This window comes from Haemaphysalis longicornis, unplaced genomic scaffold (assembly GCF_048455015.1).
Source record: "Haemaphysalis longicornis isolate Haplotype H1 unplaced genomic scaffold, Haemaphysalis longicornis Haplotype H1 scaffold_2, whole genome shotgun sequence".
Taxonomy (NCBI): domain Eukaryota; kingdom Metazoa; phylum Arthropoda; class Arachnida; order Ixodida; family Ixodidae; genus Haemaphysalis; species Haemaphysalis longicornis.
In genome coordinates this window covers 126,652,143-126,671,233 of record NW_027526295.1, presented here as the reverse complement: position 1 = coordinate 126,671,233, position 19,091 = coordinate 126,652,143, and the positions used below count along the sequence as shown (strand labels likewise).

Here is a 19,091-nt window from a genome sequence, read left to right as displayed (position 1 = left end):
TAACGTGCATCCGAGAATTGCAGCAATATAGTTCAGTTGCCGAGATGCTTGCTATTTATAGTGTCTGCGCACACAAGGACGCGCTATTTGTCCCCATTCACGACACGTTCGAAAAGATGGTGTGAAAACATTTTTTTTTGCGTACCAGGACGTGCAGTAAGTAGGAAGTTCTTTAGCTGACCCTTCCTGATGGCCCGCTCCGCTCCGGTAGCAAGTGGAAGTGCCGCTGCTCATGCGTGGTGCGCTAGGGAGCTAGCGGCGATACCAGAGCGGGGCCCCGCTTCGCTATCCGGGGCCTCTTAGCGGACCGTCACGGCACCTTACGCTACGGCACGGAATTCCGACATTGCTGCCCCCGCGAAGCGAGCGTGGTACGGCGAGCTCCGTTTCTACAGCCGAAACGCGAGCGACGACACCACGAAAGTGCTTCCGAATATACAAAGATGCCGCACACCTCAACCAGCTTTAATTTGGGAAGCGAAAAACGTCGACCGAAGGGAAATCCCACTTCTGTGCAGCGCCGAGAAAGACAACCTTGTCTTGGCTATTACAACGTTGAACTGCTTCTTTTAAAGAATGCGAACCATTATACCGTGTAAGCGACTACATTACATTAAAAAAGTCCAATAAGACACTAAACAAGTAGTTTTGTTTTATTTGAGTGGCCAAATTCCAATCGTAACCTCTACTTTGAGTTGACGTTTTCGTTTACGCATGCACAGGACGTGACTGTGACCCGAATGATTCCCCGTCAAGGGAGATACGGTTATCCTTTAGCTAAAAGCATTTCTGCTGCTGATGCTCTCGTTGTGCTTAGCGGGCCGTCGTGGGCGGCGCGGGCCGTCAAAAACGGTAAGCTAGAACTATGTCATAAGAGTTCAATTCGCTAACTTTTTTCGGGTGATGTTACGCCTCTATCTCGACCGCAGCTCGGCGTCAGAAGAAGAATGAAATAGCGATGATTTGTCGCCGTTTCCTCTGAAGCCAGGTCTGCAGGCAGGAGCGCAGCAACAGCATCACGGTTCACACGAAATTTTTTGGCACTCACAAAACGACAAGTCCATTTAAGCGACACACGACAAGTACAGCGAACGTGGCGAGCGCCGGTTCCTTGCCGGATGCCTTCCAACCGCTTCCGCAGCAGTCTTCCTTTCAACGCCAGCGCCGCTATACGGCCCCCTCGGGCGGCGTACGAAGCTCTCCCATAGCGTTATAGCGGCGTTTCACAGCAAGAAAAGCATTGAGGGACTCCGGCCATACGTTTCTTCGGCGGCGGAATGAGCAACGTCAGGTACGATCACACACTTCCTGCTCTTTCAGCGAACGCCCAGGAGGGTTTCGGCTGCCTCGCAGATGATAGACGCGTGAATGCATAGTGATGAAAGCAAATCCCCAAAACCGCTTAAGAATCCAATTTTCATGCCAAGCCCAATCCAGGTGCTGTGGTCTTCCCACAACCCCCCACGACGGCATGCATTCCCAGGTGCAGTTACCGCTGTATAATACTTACTAAGAAACTCTATGGTTTCTGGTATAGGACCATGATCATTGACGGACGAACGATTGGCCTTAGCGGTTTCCCGCTGCCGGCGCCCCCATTCTGGCTGTTGTCGTATATACGGGGAGTTAGGAGAATAATTGAAGCACTTAATGTTCTTCAGGAGCTAACCGGGGCTCTATTCGCGCTCAAACTTCACACGAGGGCCGCAGTTTGTGGTCTATTTTGTTTGACTCGGGGAACAACGACGGTACTTACCTTTTCATTCTAAAAATAAATAAAAACGACTTACGGCTATGGTTTTTACATGCGAACCGGTGCAAACTGATCTTGGAACAACGGCGCCACCTGGGGTTTGCAGCGGCGCTAAACCATACATCATTGTTGATGTTACTGAGGCCTGTTCACGCCACAGGTACGTTGCGCTTCTTTCCGTTCTGTGACGTGTACAGCTGGTAGTGACGTCTACACGGAGGCATGGCTTTGCGGCTCTTTTGAGCCACCGAGTTCCAGAATAGCGCGTCCGGAGGGCTGACTGGTACTCAGCCCATAGGTCTGGGGGAAATTATTATTTCACAAATATGACGCTGTATATCGGGGTGGCTGATGATCGTTAAAATTTCCAAGTTACAATGAAAAATAGCAATGGGATTTCGTATTATTGTGTCCGCCGCGGCCCCTGATCACTGCGCCAGAGAAAAACGACCTTAGGTCTAAAACTCCATTTTTAAAATTACTGTGTTTTTCCTGCAACACCCTGTATATAACCTTTACGTGTTACGTGACCCTATCTATATTCCTAATTCATTCTTCTTTGTATTCGTCTCTGAAAGCCTTAAGCTACAACCCACCTATAAGGTGCGCCATATTTAGCGCATATTTAGCAACAGTGATCCGTTCGCGCATGCTTCAGGCATTCTTTCTTTACCGACAAAAAAAACAATATGCTTTTACCTATATAAAGAACCTACCAGCACCATTTCTACATTATGTGGTACCTAATATAAATGAGGGTGTTGGGAAATTGCTAACCCCGACCTCCGACCATGTCTTACGTGGCGGCCGCTGAGAAAAACACGTTCTACGTCTCCCGCGGCGGTCAATGGATGGCGCTAGTTGACCGGCGTCAGAGCAGTTCTAAATATAAACCCCCGCGTAAAGTTGAGACAGGACCGTCGCGGAAAAGCACAATGGTTAGTGCACCGCACGCGTCATGCGGAGATGTGGGCTCGACTCCCGTTTCCGGACAAAAACGGCGGATTTTTTCTCGACTTCAATTTTCGCTTTTTTATCGCTGTATTAAAGAAACATGACAAACATACGTCATTCGGCACAATCAAATATTTCGAAAAAAGCTGAATAGCATTGGCAATAACAACTGCAACCTTGATGTGTGTCCTTACCGAGTCCCTCGTCCCTTATCTTTCGGTTCTGCTACATGCATTACGGGGGCTCTGGCTCCAGCAGTCCGGAAATGCCTATTGCTAACCCCGACCTCCGAACCCGTCTTACGTGGCGGCCGCTGGGAAAAACACGTTCTACATCTCCCGCGGCGGTCGAGGGATGGCGCTGGTTGACCGGCCTAAAAGAAGTTCTATATTATAAATATAAACCCCCACGGTAAAGTCGAGAGGGGTTAGCCGTCGCGGAATAGCCCGATGGTTAGTACACCGCACGCGTTATGCGGAGATGTGGACTCGACTCCCGCTTCCGGACAAAAACGGCGGGATTTTTCTCGACTTTTATTTTCGCTAATTTATCACTGTATCAATGAAACATGACAAACATACGTATCATGACAAATGTATATCTATCATGCCATATGTATCATGACAAACATGATACAAATTCGGGGCAGAAGAGCCGCCTTGGAGTACTCTGCACAACGCCGGCGGCGTCGTTTTGCGTTGGCGTAGCACAAACTCACTCATTGTATTTGCGTGTGAATGAACAACGCATGGTGCATCTATGGACTTGCTTGAACCTAGACGTAACAAAAAAAGATTTGTGAAGGCTGGAGTGCATGCCATACAGCCTGAAGAAAATATTCACACGAATTTTGTGAGCCTCCCAAACATCCCCAAACATCCTAATAAGACATTTGTGACGGTACAGAAAAATAAATGCGTTTGGCACAGAAAATCCCCTCATTTGATATCAGCCAACAACCACAAAAAAACATGCGACACCCGTTTTATTTCCTTCTGTGCGATGCGCTTTTCGGGGCTCGTTGCTTGGTGCCTAGAATCACAGACGGTTGAGTCTTTTGAGAGCGTCTCAAAAATACTTTAGAGATTTGAATACTTACCGAGAATCTCTGAGCACTGAACCTCGCAAATAAGCTAGAAAGGACTATTTATACACGATCTTCGGACCGATGCTCTTAAGAAAGTTATTCTCTGTCTCCTCATATGCTGCAAACTTGTGTGGTATCAAGGCTAAAATTTTTCGGAGTCGTCATAGGCTGTGAAAATAACTGAATTCCTGAAAACACGCTTTTGTGAGGCACTAAGCAGGGAGCCATGATTTGAAGCGCACCAAAAACACACGGACGGAGAACAGAGTAGACGAGGCAGGCGCTAACTTCTAACTATTTTATTCGGCTACGCATGTGCTTAAATTCCTTAGGAAATAACAGGACGAGAAAGAAGGATCGCACACATACACCGATGATAACAAAACCAGTTATGTTTACAGCACGCTTTTTTAAAGAAAAACCATTTCGCTACTGTACAGAGCAATCAAGGTAGCACTTACACAGTCATCCTCTCTCTCCCTTAGATAAAACGCTTCGGCTAGTTCCCTCGCAGCCCTGTTCTTGCTTTTGTTTAGTATTCTCATCTTTTTGAACCGTGGCTCACAACCACAGGCACGAGAGTGGGTGGACAAATGTGCTCCAATATCTTTTCGAAAGGACAATTCATGTTCCCTGGCTTTCTCGTTGACGCAACGGCCCAGTTGGACAACGTAAGATCTTGCGCAAGATAGCGGGATTTCATATACAACACCGACAGCACAGTCGACATAGCGATTGGCGTGTTTTTTCCCACATGCCTTCTTCCTGCGTTCACCCGATTTGCGCAAGCACAGGTGCGGAAGTTTACACGGGGCAGAGAACGCAAGGTTGATCCCGTATTTTTCGGCGACTTTTTAGATTTACAGCATCTCTTAGTCGACCCTCCGTCGTCCGGCGTCCGCACCTCACCCCCTACATTATAAAAAAAAAGAAATGGTTAGCGGCGCCCGGTTTCGATCCCATGACTATCTGGCCGCAACGGGAGGTACTTGGCGCTCTTCCCACTGCGCTACAAAACCGAGACAGGAGCAAGTGCTACGAACTCGCCTTATGTCCTTGACTCATTCAAACAACGTCAAGAAGCTACTGATACAACGACGGTACGCGAAGCTGAACGTCAACGGAAACGACGAGCTGAAAACTTTAGAGGAGGATGTTGAATTTCCCGCGGGAAAGCTGTGGCGGGAAGCGCCACGTGCCTTGTAGCTCAACCAGAGAAGAGGAAGAAGAGGGAAGGCAGCGGGATTGGAGCGTGAGCACGCAATAAAAAAAGACGAGAACCAGGAGGTGTTCGATAGGGTAACCCCGGTGCCGGTCTCTTCGCTGTCTCTACATTTCTTTACATTTCTCTATCTCTACATGGGGGTTGAGACTACGTTCCAATTCGTGCTCCGATGAATGAAACAACATAAAAGCAACACAATGGAACCTATACGGAACCCCTATGATGCTTCGCATCCTCCTCATGGTTCCCCACGGGAAGATGGTGTAATTGTCATGTAGTGGGACACTGTGCATGTATGGTATGACATCCGTTTTCTGCGGACGGGGGCTATCTTTGGCCTTCTTCTCTCCTTTCACTTTTTTTGAGCGACATCTTTGCCACAGCGACGACGATAGTGCCAGGAAAACCGCCCGAGTGAAGCCTGCCAATCTGATTGAAAAAACAATCCTGCATCTTGTGAGCACACGATTTTTGTACTGCAGATTCCAGAGTCAGTGAACCGATTGCCCTTTTCACTGTTTTCTAATGCGCCGATTCATAGGGCTGCAGTTGGTTTTGAGCACGTGGATTGTACCACATGGTCTTCAGAAAACCTCATGGTATTGTCTAAAAACTGCAATTCATTGTCAACAGGTATTTCGTGGGTAAAAGCTCGGCCTTTCTCGTGTCGATTAAAAAGCTCTAAAAGCTTCCCTCGCGTGGCAAGGTGCGTTTCAGGGGCTAGTTTCTTTAAAATCACTAAAAAGTCATCAAAATATCTAAAAATGGCAAGAACAAGATTAGAGTAAAGGGCATGCTTAATGGTTGGGTCTAGACTGCTTTAAAAGGTGTTGCACAGAACCGTCGCCACACAGGACCCGATACAAATGCCATGACGTTGTAGGTAATGCTTTCCGTCAAAAGAAACAAAAGTGTAATTCAGATATTCAGATATTCAGATATAAGCAAGGGAATTAGCCGAAGCGTTTTATTTCAGGGAGAGAGCGGATGACTGTGTAAGTGATACCTCGATGGCTCTGTACAGAAGCGAAATGGTTTTTTTTTTTCTGAAAAAGGTGCTGTAAACATTTCTGGTTTTGTTATCATCGGTGTATGTGTACGATCCTTCTTTCTCGCCCTCTCTTTTCCTAGGAAATATAAGCGCATTCGTAGCCGAATAAAATAGTTGGAAGTTAGCGCCTGTCTTGTCTAATCCATTCTTCGTCCATGTGTTGTTGTTGGGCTTCAAATCATGGAATCTATTCACCAACTAGCCCCGCAAGAAGTTCACCTCACTAAGCAGGTGTCGGCAACCTTTTGAGGTGACGGCTTAGTTGTATGAAGCCTACACAGGGAATCGGAGATGGGAGGAGGGGTAGTGGGTAGTTTGCAGTCAGATGGAAAACATTCAACGACTTGACAATAATATTTGACTATTATTGACAATAATCTAATCGAGTGTGAATGATGGGGACGATGCCAACTAGAACCGACCAATTTTTCGCTCTTGTCTCCTCGTCTTTTCTTGCACTGATTTGAGGTCAAAACTGGCTTGTCGGCCTTAGGAAGGGACAGGGGGAGATGGGGGGGGGGGGGGGGGGGCTCTGGCGACGCGGTGCCGACCGGATAGTACTAACCCGCGGGCCGCAGGCTTCCGGACCCTGGCTACAGCATAAAAACGGGTAATTTCTAGCACAGGCGGCACTGTTGACCCTCATAAGCGGAGTGCCAGCGCCGCGACTCCGAAAGGTGACGTCAGGGGACGTCAAGCCTCCGCAGCAAGACCTCCTCTCAGCGAGCGAGCCCCCTGGGGAGGTCAGTTCCACGCGGGAGAAATAAAGCACGCGTGCCGTGGTGGGGGTTCTCTTTTTCTACCAACAGTTCTTCCACGGTAGATACTCGAAGTTGTGGTAGTGGCCGTGGGAGGTCTCTTCGGTGGCAGGCGCGATCTGCCACAGTGTGGGCAGGAAGCGTGTCCCGGCGAATCCATGAAACGCGGACAGGGCATGGATAAGTGTCCATATTCTCCTGAATGCGTCGCAACTAGGCTTCTAGTTCCGACTTATTGCTGTTTGCGTAATTAAATTACCCCTGTACCATCGCATTACTTGTATGAAGTCATGCTTCAACTATTCCATTGTAAAACCATAATTAGGGTCTAGGAACCGTAAATATGCAGGAGCTAGTGCCGGCAATGGTCATTGATTTCTGTGCAGTTTTAGATATTCATTAAACGCCCTACGTACTTCACAGCTTATTACCCAGAAGCCGCCACGTACAAGCCGCAAAAACAAGGAGCTGCAGATTACTGGGAGGGTAAGGGGCGTTCGACTTTTCATTATCTTCCTGCGGTGAAGGCACCGACAAAATACAAAATATGCTACAAAACCGTGAAATAACATAAATATCTGGACAAAACCGCTAAATATTACAATGCATAGTTTGCCACTGCTTACTACACGATGTATTCGCAGGATTTTTCTGGATCGGCCGAAGTGGTACTCCCTGTGGTCTGTCGTTCTGCTGCTATTTGGCTGCAATGCCATGTACACGTGGAGGCTGTATCAGTTGACAAAACTATGCCGCAATTCACAATGTACGGAGAACTCTCCACGGCACAAGGAAAGTAAGTCGTTTTGAATAGTGCGGCTTTGTTATTTGCAATGGATCTCAATGGAGATATAGTGCAAGAATTCTATCTTAAGCATCAGGTCAAACTTGCCTGGCAAAGTTTGCTTGCGAACACAAACTTTTCTTCATATTGCTTTCCTACCGCTATTTAAAACAGCCCAAACAGACAAAGAGGTATTTTGAAAAACTCAGAGGACGAGAACTGAACAAATAACGGGGCTACAATGAAATTAGAATGAAGGTACAACATACAGAACAAAGTAATATAATCTACGCTTGACCTGCTTCTTTCCTCCGCGCCATTGGCGTATCTGGATGTCTTTATTTTTTCAGTTTAAAACTCTGACCCAAAGCCCCATCTATTCATTCACCCCTAGTATAAAGCTAACTATGGTGTATACTAAAGCGCAAATTTGGGTGATAACAAACGGTTCCCTGTAATTAAAACAATGTATGGAGCATAATTGTAGCACAGGTTTTTTTTCTGCATGCTTTAGTGTGTACGTAATATCCGTGAGCTCGCAGGACTATCGGAAGATAATGCGTGCTCGCCAATGTGCAAACAAAAATGAAACAGAGAAGCGGGGTAGACATAGTATAAACGGTTTTGAGCGACTCAAGTTCGATCCGAGAATTTTCAGTGTGCGCTACCACGAGACAGAGATGTTCCCCGGTCTTTCGGGGGCGGCGGGCTAAGCGAGGAAACAGTTGTGAGTGAAGAGTGGCACGGAGTCACTTGAAGGAAGAAGCCAGACGAGACAACATGACGGCTGGTAGCTCTTCGGGGCAGCGGCCAAGCTTTGCCGCCAATACGCAATATCGAGACGCAAGGGGTTTTGGGGAAGGAATGTGTAGGACGACGTGGCCCATACACATCACGAATATTTATTCTCATTAATCAGGTAGCCGTCGCGTCATTGAATTTATGGGTGGCCTCGATGCTTGTGTTCGCACACAGGAACAGCGAGTAGGACAGGAACAATCACTACGCCTATCTGATGGATGTAGCGTGTCTGCGTGACATTAGTTCCAAATGTGAGGGTTAGCGTCCTTGCTGCCCAGAGGTCGCCCAGGATTCACCGCCTTCCTGCCAAAAAGAAGCACCCCGCTCGCCTAGTCAGTGCGAGCGGAGCCATACAAGAGATCGAGGCCGGTATGTCGTTTTTGAGCGTTGCGCAGGAACACTAGGAGATGAGTCGTCATCAGCAAGCAGCACCTGACCACCCCGAGGATATCGCCCTGCAAGCTGGTACACTGGAGAGGGTCGAGAATGCCAAGTGTGCGCTGCTATCATCGGTGCCTGAGAGCGAGCCGGTCGGCTCGCAAAACGCTGGAATCGGAAACACATCAAAAAGCGCAGCCCTCAAGCTTGGCTTATACGATAAGTGCATAGCTAATTATAATAAGTACAGCTAAATCTAAGGTTAATTAAGTCAACCGAAGAAATTAGAATGCCGAACCAAGCTTTAGCTTTGCATATCCAGGGTTAGCTGAGCTCAGCCACAGCCATTTTTGTTCATAGTGGTCGCTGCCCACACGCCTATATTCACAAGAGTCTGAGGCAATAGTATGTAGCGCAATCACAAGGAAAGGTATCTATATGGGGAAGCGAAGTTTCTTGAGTTACCACCACTGCTATGAAGTAGTTCACAATTGAGAATTTGCGGGATCCAGTGCCAATTCGTTACAGAGTTCCCCAATTTAGAATAAAAAAATTCAGAGCCACTCCGTCCTGCGGTGTTGGAGGATCAATGGAGGCATCTTATCAGGACACTAACGATGAAGACTTCACTGCACCACCCATCGTCACTACGTAATTTATGAAAAGTGGCTCTGCGGTGCTACTATAAGCATTGACGGGAATACTTATAATGGCAGCGACAATCTAGTACAACGTAAAAGAGATATATATGCGCCGCTAGGTGGGCAGTTTGGCCAGGGCGGTGTGACACCTCAAGTCGATTTTCTCTAATACCAAAGGCTTACATTATTCTTTTTCCGTTCTGGTTAGAATAATTAAAATTGAAATATCCCTCAACGACTTTGGAGGTATTCCTTTGAAACTGTCCCACGCGAGGGCACTACCCAGTCACGTTGCGAGATAGCAGTTAGTTGCATTCCGTGATATATACACGCGTGATACTGCGACCATGTCCAATGTGCCAAACACGGCACCACACAAAGCAGCAATATCATCCTGCAAGTGCAGTATGTATAAGGTCGTGCATGCCGTGTGGCTTCCGTATTCCGGAACGTCACGTGCGTGCTGGACCACACACCCGTCACACAGAATTATGCTGTAGCCGGAGACTTGTTGCGAAACATCCGGCGTTATTTCCGAGAGACAAGACGGGTATCTCACTATCTCACTGAGAGGGAGTATTCGCCCCGCTTACTGTCGGGATCTTCAAAGTTGTTAGACGCTCGTCGCCGTCTCTTGTACTCTGTCGCTAACTTTAGCCGCTGTGAATGGTAAGCGAGCTATTCTCCGGAAATTATCATCATTCATCAGGGCACGCAGTTTGGTATGCTGACAACTCTCAGTTCCGTTTCATAGATGATCCGCACCAAATAACAATGACATGCTTTTTAAAAGAGTGGACTATGAAGATTTTATTCACGATTAGTTATCTCCCCGAAATAAGTGACCACAATGTTATCCATGCCGACTTTGCGTTTAAACCTCTAATTCGTCAAACCACCTAGAAAACGATTCGGCTATATAAAGGAAATTTTGCAGCAAGAAAATCGGAACTTAACGTATTCTTATTTAGTTTATACAAAAATTTCCATTGTCCGTCTATCGACGAAAACTGGACACCGTTGAGGACAAGGTCAATGAATTGACGTACAAATTAACTCTGAAAACCCATTCCCGCGCAAGCTGCAAAAGCCGTGGTTCACTAAAACTCTAAAAGATTGGAAAACTAGAAAAAACGCCTTTTTCGCTTGGCAAAAAGACAAGCAGACCCGCACAAGTGGCAGAAATACTGCGCAACCGAAAAAGCATATTTATGTGCAGTACAAGACGGCAAAAGTTCTTTTTTCAACACTGACCTTCCAAACATGCTGCCTAAGTACTTTAGCAGGTTTTGAACCCCCCACATACCGCCCCAGTTACTCTAACCAGTGAATCAGGTCACATAATCACTGATAGTGAATGCGCTAATATGTTTAACATTGCTTTCTCATCCGTGTTTACCAAAGAAAGTGACATGTCATTTACAGTACCACCCACAGTTAGAGAATGTGCTGTGCCAACCGTATAGTTTACAATTCATGGAATTTTGTGCGTAATCGACAATTACAGCTTTTCTCCTCTTCCGGGATTGACGCAATCAACTCTATGTTCCCAAAGAATACAAAATATATTTGTGCATCTTTTTTATGCTTGCTCTTCTCGCAGTCACTTGTAACAGAACATGTACCAGAGGACTGGAAGAATGCGAAGGTCGTTCCAGTTTTCAAGTTAGGTAACAAAAACTTGCCTTTAAACTATCGTCCCATATCGCTACCCAGCGTACCCTATAACCTCATAAAACACATAATCTACTTGGATATCATAAATTTTCTTGATTGAAACAGCATTTCTGATCCCGCGTAGCATGGTTTCGGCAAGGGTTTCTCTTGTAAAACGCAACTGACCTTATTTGTCTATGACTTGCATGCTAACCTGGAGTGTAACTTAAAAAACGATGCGTATTTTCAGATTTTGCCTAAGCATTTGACAAAGTACCCCATTATCGACTTTTATTAAAACTTTCCCAGTTACATCTTCACAATAACATTTAAACTGCATTAAAGAATTCCTTACAAACCCCTCCCTGTCTGGTAATATCAATAACGTTATATAACGTCCGCCGTCCACCAAGGTTCAGTTCTCGGTCGTCTCCTATTCCTTATATACATCAATGACTTGCCCTCAAATGAAACCCGTAAAATCCACCTGTTTGCTGATTACTGCATGATATATCACACTATTACCGACATTTCAAAACAGTCATCCCTTCAAGCCAACCTAAACTGCCTGTAGAAATGGCGCGAGCGCTGGCTCATGGAACTGAACCCTAATAAATGTAAAGTGGTATCATTCCACCGCCGCCGTATGCCGCTTGTCCATCTGTACGCAGTTAATTCCATCCCCTTAGAAAATGTTTAGTTGTACAAGTAATTGAGCGTCACTCTGTGTAGCGATCTTTTTTGGAACGTTCACGTTACTAACATAATTTCATCTGCAAACAAAACGCTCGGTTTCCTTAAATGCCATTTAAGCATGGCATCGCAACATGTAAAATTACAAGCATACAAATCCCTTGTTCGACCGAAACTAGAATACGCATCGCCCATTTGGGACCCCCGACAATATTATCTTAAACATGCCTTAGAATCACTTCAAAAGCGGGCCGCTCGATTTATTCGCTCTTCATACTCTTCCACTGTCAGCATATCTGGTTTGAAAGCAGAATCTGGTTTAACTGATCTATCACTTCGCCGTCGCACTGCCAGCGTTTCTTTGTTCTACAAATTTTTTCATAGTCTTTTGCATGACCCACCTTACATCATTCCCGCAACAGGCATATCTCACCGAACAAGCCATTCACTTCAAGTTGCTCGGTCACGCACTCGGACCTCTACTTTTTCTGCTTCGATTTTTTCTCGTATAGCACCGTATTGAAACGGCCTTCCCAGCGAAATCGCAACCATTACCTGACCATCATCCTTCATAGAAAGCATCAATAAGTTTTTATCTCTGTTAAATCTTTGGCTTCTACGTTTGTTACTTTTGGTACCCACCTCATATGGAATACCCCCTCGGGGGTCTTTAAGGGGATAAAATGAAATCACTGAAGTGAACTCTCTATATTACCATAGCCATACTAGCTCCGCTATTCAAGTTTTACGAGGAAGTGCTTGTGGTTATTTAAGAATTTTTATGCATCTCACCCTTCACCGTGGAAAGCTTCAGGCTACGGCCGATCCGAAAGGCTTGCTCTTCTTTAGAGGGCTACAATACGGCGTTTCTGGTACGGATTTTGCATGCCATACCACATGTGTGCTTCGTTCTAACCACCTCCGTTTGTGTATTTATTTAAACTGCTTCACAGGCTGGAGGACATTGGGTAAGGGCAGTTACATGACAAAGCATAAAAAGAGCCAGCAGCCGACACAAGGCATAAAAGTTATTCAAAGGATTGAGAACTCCGATACACAAAAACTGAACTAAAAGAATAAAATCCACATAGGCGCATTGTAAGAAATTAACGCAAAGATACTTCATGGTTCCGTAGAGACAAATGAAATCAATGAAGCTATACAAAGTTTGCCGTAGCATTTGAGGAGAGAAAAGATCTAAGAGAATGAACATTGTTTGGGTGTACAATGAACATGTGGCGCACGTAGAGGAAACTGAATACAAGCAACAAAAAAGGCATACATGGAAAATATCGCAAACAGTCCAAACCCCCTTGCCTACTTGCAGAAACGAGATGGCGCGGTTAATTATACGTGATACTGTGAAGAGGTGACGAAATTTTTCCTGATTATTTCCTGAAGCAAGGCTGTCGGGAAGGTTATACCATAAGCAAATGGCTACAGGAAGCGAAGAGAAGTTAAACGCATTGTGGAGCCGTACAAGCGCGAAATCTTTAATTTTTGTTTAATCTTTGAGGCATGTTGGAAGCGATCTGGATAGGCAATGTCAAACGAGTGCCGTTATAAACGTATGTGTGGGACAAAGATAAAAGAGCGAAATTACGGCGCAGAGCCAAATGCTGGAGTGAATGGTGAAGCTTTATTTCTGTTACGCTTTAATGATGGCTGTAATCTCGTGAGATGAAACGGGCAGCTCTGTTTTCGACCAATTCAATCATGTCTATGATATAGATGGGATGCACGGACAAAATAGATGATGTGTACTCGACTTTCGGGCGAACAACAAATATCCCATAGGCCAATTTGCGAATGCTGCAAGGTGAGTTACTAAGACTACGCCGTAAATATCCTAGTCTCTTCGATGACGTTTGACGGATGTAACATAGAATGACCCTTAACGGTTTTCGGTTGTAGGTGCACGCCCTAATGTTTGCATGATACTGTATGCAATAATTCCATGTGATTGCTGTTGCATTAAAAATGAGAGTTCACGCACTCACGGCAAAAAAAAATATTGGCCGACATTCGCATACATTTACAGCCATGAACCAAGTGTTACACCAATGAAAAATTAGGCTGAGATTGTTTTTAAGCGATTCCTTAATCGTTTCAGTGATCGTTTGATCGTGACTTTTGCCCCTATTAGCAGCGGCGGTCGTTGCCCCTTGCCCCTTTCGTTCTCCAGTTTCGCGAATGTTCTCCTTGTTTTTTCTTATTTTTCGCCTATCCAGTCCTGCACTCGCGACGCAATCGAGGTACGTGGCCAGTAGGTGCCCACGATACGCGCTGGGTCCTCCGCTGTTCTTGAGGCACTCCCTGTCTATAGATCGACCGCGCAAACGCCTGCCGATATAAGCCATCCATTCATCACGGAGTAATACGTATCCGACTGTAATCGCACTCCATCATGGCACACACAGCCCGCAATTACTGAAATGACTTGAATATTTCATAAATATTGCATTATTGGTACATGTTTATCCCATCTATGAATCCTAACCAATATTACTCCAAACCCGTACACCACGGAAATGTATTATTGCGCCGTTTTCATCGCATCACAACAGGATTGTTCTATTTTCTCGGTGGTGACTCAAATATTCCTCACTGCTATTAAGGAGGCTTGGTGTACCTTTATTTTTTGTGTACCTTTACTTTTGTTGCGTTTATTACTATAACTGGGTGCATACGGGCGATGGCACCGCCAAGCAAAGTGTATCTTACCGGAACCTACATTGTAAGTTAAATAATTACCACTTCTGTAACTACCACGCTCATAATAGTCATGTAGGCCTGCATTGAGGTCTCAAACGGTAAAGTTCATTCACCGACTCGCCCCGATGGCTCATTGGCTAAGGGATTGTGGGACTGAGCCCAAGTACATTGGCTGCTGGCGGCACTCAATTCTCTGCAGTGGCGGCCGCTATTGAGATGGAACCATAGAGCAAAAACGTTTGGCGTGAATCTTTCGCCGTATCCTAAAAATTTTTAAGTGGTGAAAATTACTCGCGAGAGGAGCCCTCGACTACGGAACGCCTCACAGCCCAAGTAAAGCGTCGGCACGTAAAATCTTGGTGATTTTAATTTTTACAGTGCGTTCACCATGGCCACTTTTAGCATGCTAAAACTGGTGAGCAGGGATGGATTTAGGTCTGCGCACCAGTCTCACAGTCCAGCGTTTCCTAGTTCGAGTCGCACGCCCACACAACGTTAACCTACTCTTTCTTTTCAAGTGAATCCCCCGGTGTTTTAATGCGCAGTACTCTTTTCCGAATATCCCCAAAGAAAGGAACGTGAATCCTAGGCATTTGCACAAAAATGCAGAATTTTGGAAATAATACATGTAATTTTTATAATAGCTTGACTAGTGGTAACTGCTGGTGGTAATAACCAAATCTGGCTGTACACAGCTTCCACTCAAAACAAGCCGCCTAATAATGCTACTCATTACTAGAAAATTCTCTGATTTCTTTTCAGATTTTTATCCTTTAACCGTTGGCCACTTCATGGAAATGCGCTGGAAATGCGCTGCGTGCAAATGCGCTCGCTGTTCTACCTACAAATTTAAGCAAATATTTTCTATTTAATTTGCGGGAAACGTATTGAATCGTTTATCCTACGTTAGAAACTGTTTGCAATCAATGAGACAAGTGTTCGTGCTGCAGTTGACATTAATGGTTGCTGCTGCAGCTCCTTCGACAGATTATGTTCATAATAATAATTTCTATCAAGTGGTTCTCGGCTATAGAAAACGTGTCACGGCTATAGCGGTTTTCAAACATGTTCTTTTTAATGTGCATGGGGTAAGTTTGCGGAGCTTTGTATTTGGTAATAAGTTGGAGTCAATACCTCAAAACCGGTAATGTCGACTGCCACTGCTATGTTATTTTATTTTGGAAAAAATTTCTATTACATCGCGATGTACTGAACCTTACGCAGGGCAATTTGAGCATTTTTGATGTGTTTGTGTAACATGACTCCGATTACCGAAATTCTTGGTTCTTTCCAACAGCTAAGTATTAAAAGAAGGGCGGTGTACGAAGACACAACCTTGTCTGTGCACAACTGCGGCGTACTTCCCTTTAAACATATTTTGTCGTATTCTAATTCTATCGCTACGTTTCTTTTGTCTAGGTGTTTTCCCAAGGCGAGAAGAACCCAGGAAAGATACCGGGGAAGTATTGCCAGCAGACTTGCAGATGTATGACTCCAACGGACCAAGCGAAACCGGCATTCTGAATTCCTCTCTGGAAGGGCCCCTGCCTGCTGCTTTCCAGAGGGCGTTAGACACGTATCCAGTCGTGCAAGCAGCCGGTCTGAATATCGTGCTCGTGGTCGCCTACTACCGGTCTGGCTCAACATTCACCGGGGAGCTGATATCATCGGCAGACCGTTCTTTCTTTCACTTCGAGCCTCTCCACCCGTTCACAGTGAGTGGACGGATCCGGCCCGGACGAGAACGTGACGCCTTTGATCTTCTAGACGAGCTCATCCGCTGCCGCATGGTGAACGTGCCCCTTTACAGCGTGTGGTGTGAGAACCATCCGCAATTTGTGCACCTGAACCGGTTTCTGGCTGAAGTTTGTGACGGTGGGGAATCGTGCTTCTCGCCTGGCCACGTTGGCGCACTCTGCTCTCGCGCGAAGACTCAGGTGTTCAAGTTCACCCGACTGCACATGAGTCAGGTAGGCCCAACGCTCCGTTAGTTTTCGTTATCTTTCCTGAAAGAAAAAATTGCTAGAAAAATGTTCTGAATGGGTTGATTTATTAGACGGCGGGATCGCAATTGCACGAATTTTGAAATGGATCGTATACAGGGTGATCAAAATTAAGTCGACAGGCTTCTTCAAATTTAGGCGCTTAATTTACGGAAAGAACACCTCTACACTGTGGTTATGCGCCCAGGGGACACACACAAATATGGTAATTATTGATGTCGGTCACTTAAAAAAATATAATAATTAACTTTGTAGTCAGCCATGTTTGTATAGAAAAGTTCGACGCAACCGTCTTTCCACGCAGTTTCATTTAGCAGAATTCTGTTAGCGCATCCGTACTGGGAGATATAGATCTGCGAATTTTAATTGCCGTTGCACGATTACGCATGCAAGACAGTGAAGACCACCGGAAGCTCTTCCCTATTCTGGCGTGCCTGCGGTGAACGGTGTTTCGTTTGAGAACGAGGTGGAGGCATGGGAAACAGGGTAACTGGCACCCTTTCAATATTGGATACAGTTATCGGAATCTGCAGTAGTCGGAACCGCTATCGAAACATATTTGTTGCAGTCAGCCTTACCTGTAAACAACTGGGTTGTAGTACAAAAGAATGCATTAGCTACATGACGACCATCCTCTGTTCCCACAGTAGCGTTTGTCACTTATTGATTGCTACGCTTAACTCTGGGATCTATAATTCGGCTAGGAGCAAAGTTTGAAATCATATTTGCGAAACAGGGTGCCTAGTAGCTTATGTTCCAATCCGAGAGCCATCAAAAAGCGGTCGTGAGGGCCTCGCACTTCGCTTAGCAGGGCAACGGTCGGAGACTGCGATAAAAGTAGGACGCATGGATCAGCTTTGCATACAACTCGTCATAACTGTGGCTGATTTTGTGCCGACTGGAAACAAAGCGTTAAGATTTTTTGCAAGTACGCACAGCAAGCCGTCACTTACCCAAACGAAGGACGGAAAATATACAGGAAGTTCGCAGCACCGACAAGGACAGCCGCTGTGGCGTGAACGTGAACGGCGTGTAAGAAACGATATGGCTGTGCATTAGTTAGGGCGAAGACGTGTAGAGGCCGATTAATGTATCATTAGAATCGTTTCCGATGTTCCGCCCGTAGCTATTGCAGTGCTTCCATTATCACAACACGTGGGCGTTTATAGTCAGTTTTTCACACCCAACCTGGATATGTTGGTGTACGGTGTGGTAGACACCCGAATAGGCATTCACCGCAGCAACTAAAACTCGTCACCGCCCTCCAGACCAGGACTATAGCTTAAAATGAGTTTACAAATGCGTGAAAGCGGGTTTAAGTGCAGATCGTCGCCGTTGCGGCTTCGTAATGCGGTTACCGAATAACTGCGGCGATCCTAAGCCTGTTCTACGCGGTCCGCCCTCTCAGGATCCTGTTCGTCAAGACAGCGCCGCATGCACGAAACGCTAGCGAGCCGCTATTTTTGGAGAAAATTTTTAAATATTGAAGAGTTTTAGGTAAAATTTTTTGGCGGTCTCTCCCGCTGCGCGCGGCCCGCTCAGCACGACCGAAGTTTTAGCAGTAGACACACTTTCAGGTCAGAGATAACTGTATCTCCATCGACACTGAATCATTCGCGTCACTGCTCATTAAAAAGAAATATAACTTCATTAAAAAAATATAAGTATTGGTATTTTAGGCCCTCAAGTAAAGCAAAAACGATGCCGTGTGTATTGCTTTATTCCACCGTTTTATAGAAGTTAGTCGTTGACACAATTTAATGATTCTAAATATATTTAAATGAAGCCGTTCAACTTTCGAATAGCCCAGGCAAGGCAGTCTTTCTCGGAGCTGCACAGAAGCAGCACTGCGCATCGGTCCACGCTTGGACCTTGCGTTATAAACGTCATTGAGGTGCGTGACATCTTTGCCTATTCGGAAGCGCTTTCGCTGTGCAGTTGCTCATGTTTAAACTGAACAAATGGAGTGCACTGTTGCGCTCGCCTCGCTAGGAGAACAATACAGAGTTGTAGCTGTCCATTTTTGACGGTCCGCGATGCTCCCGACGGCCCGCTCAGCTCAACCTGAGTGTCAGCAGCAGAAACCCTTTTAGCTAAGCGATAACCGTATCTCCCACGACGGGAAATCATCTGCGTCACCGGTCGTATACCCTGTGCGTGTGCAAACCAAAACTTCATCCCAAAGTAAAGACAACAATAGGTATTTTAGTCATTCAAAAAAAGTAAAATACCGTGTTGTGTGGCTTATTTTACGTTTTTAATGTATTGTAGTCGCTGAAACGGTATAATGCTGCTAAATAATTTAAAAGAAGCCGCTGAACGTTGGAATAACCAATACAAGGCTGCCTTTCTCGGCACTGTGTAGAATTAGGCTCGCGTTTTTTTTCGGCATTTTTAGCTTCCGTTCTACGGCTCGTTGAGGTGTGGGCACCTTTTCATATTAGGAAGCGTTTTCGCGGTGTCATCGCTGTAATGTAATGCTCTTTTTTGGAAGGACAGCGAATTTCGCGCAATGTTTAGGTTTTTGAATCATATTGGCTAGCAAGCATGTCATATACGTAACCAATTGTAACCAAAGGGAACAGCACGTGT

The 19,091-nt window shown here is 45.7% G+C and overlaps 2 protein-coding genes across 3 annotated transcripts in view; one reads left to right on the top strand and one right to left on the bottom strand.

The window, feature by feature from the left end:
• The window catches only part of LOC144169195 (2-Hydroxyacid oxidase 1-like), a 109,753-nt gene that overhangs the window by 16,507 nt on the left and 74,155 nt on the right, over positions 1–19,091 (bottom strand). The gene's annotated exons all lie outside the window — the stretch shown is intronic.
• LOC144169194 (carbohydrate sulfotransferase 5-like) overlaps positions 1–19,091 on the top strand; it is a 36,641-nt gene that overhangs the window by 14,413 nt on the left and 3,137 nt on the right. For both annotated transcript variants that reach the window (XM_077698235.1, XM_077698234.1), the window contains exons 2-3: positions 7,473–7,624; positions 15,916–16,466. In XM_077698235.1, the coding sequence (XP_077554361.1) occupies positions 7,473–7,624; positions 15,916–16,466 (703 nt within the window). The remainder of the gene's footprint in view (positions 1–7,472; positions 7,625–15,915; positions 16,467–19,091) is intronic.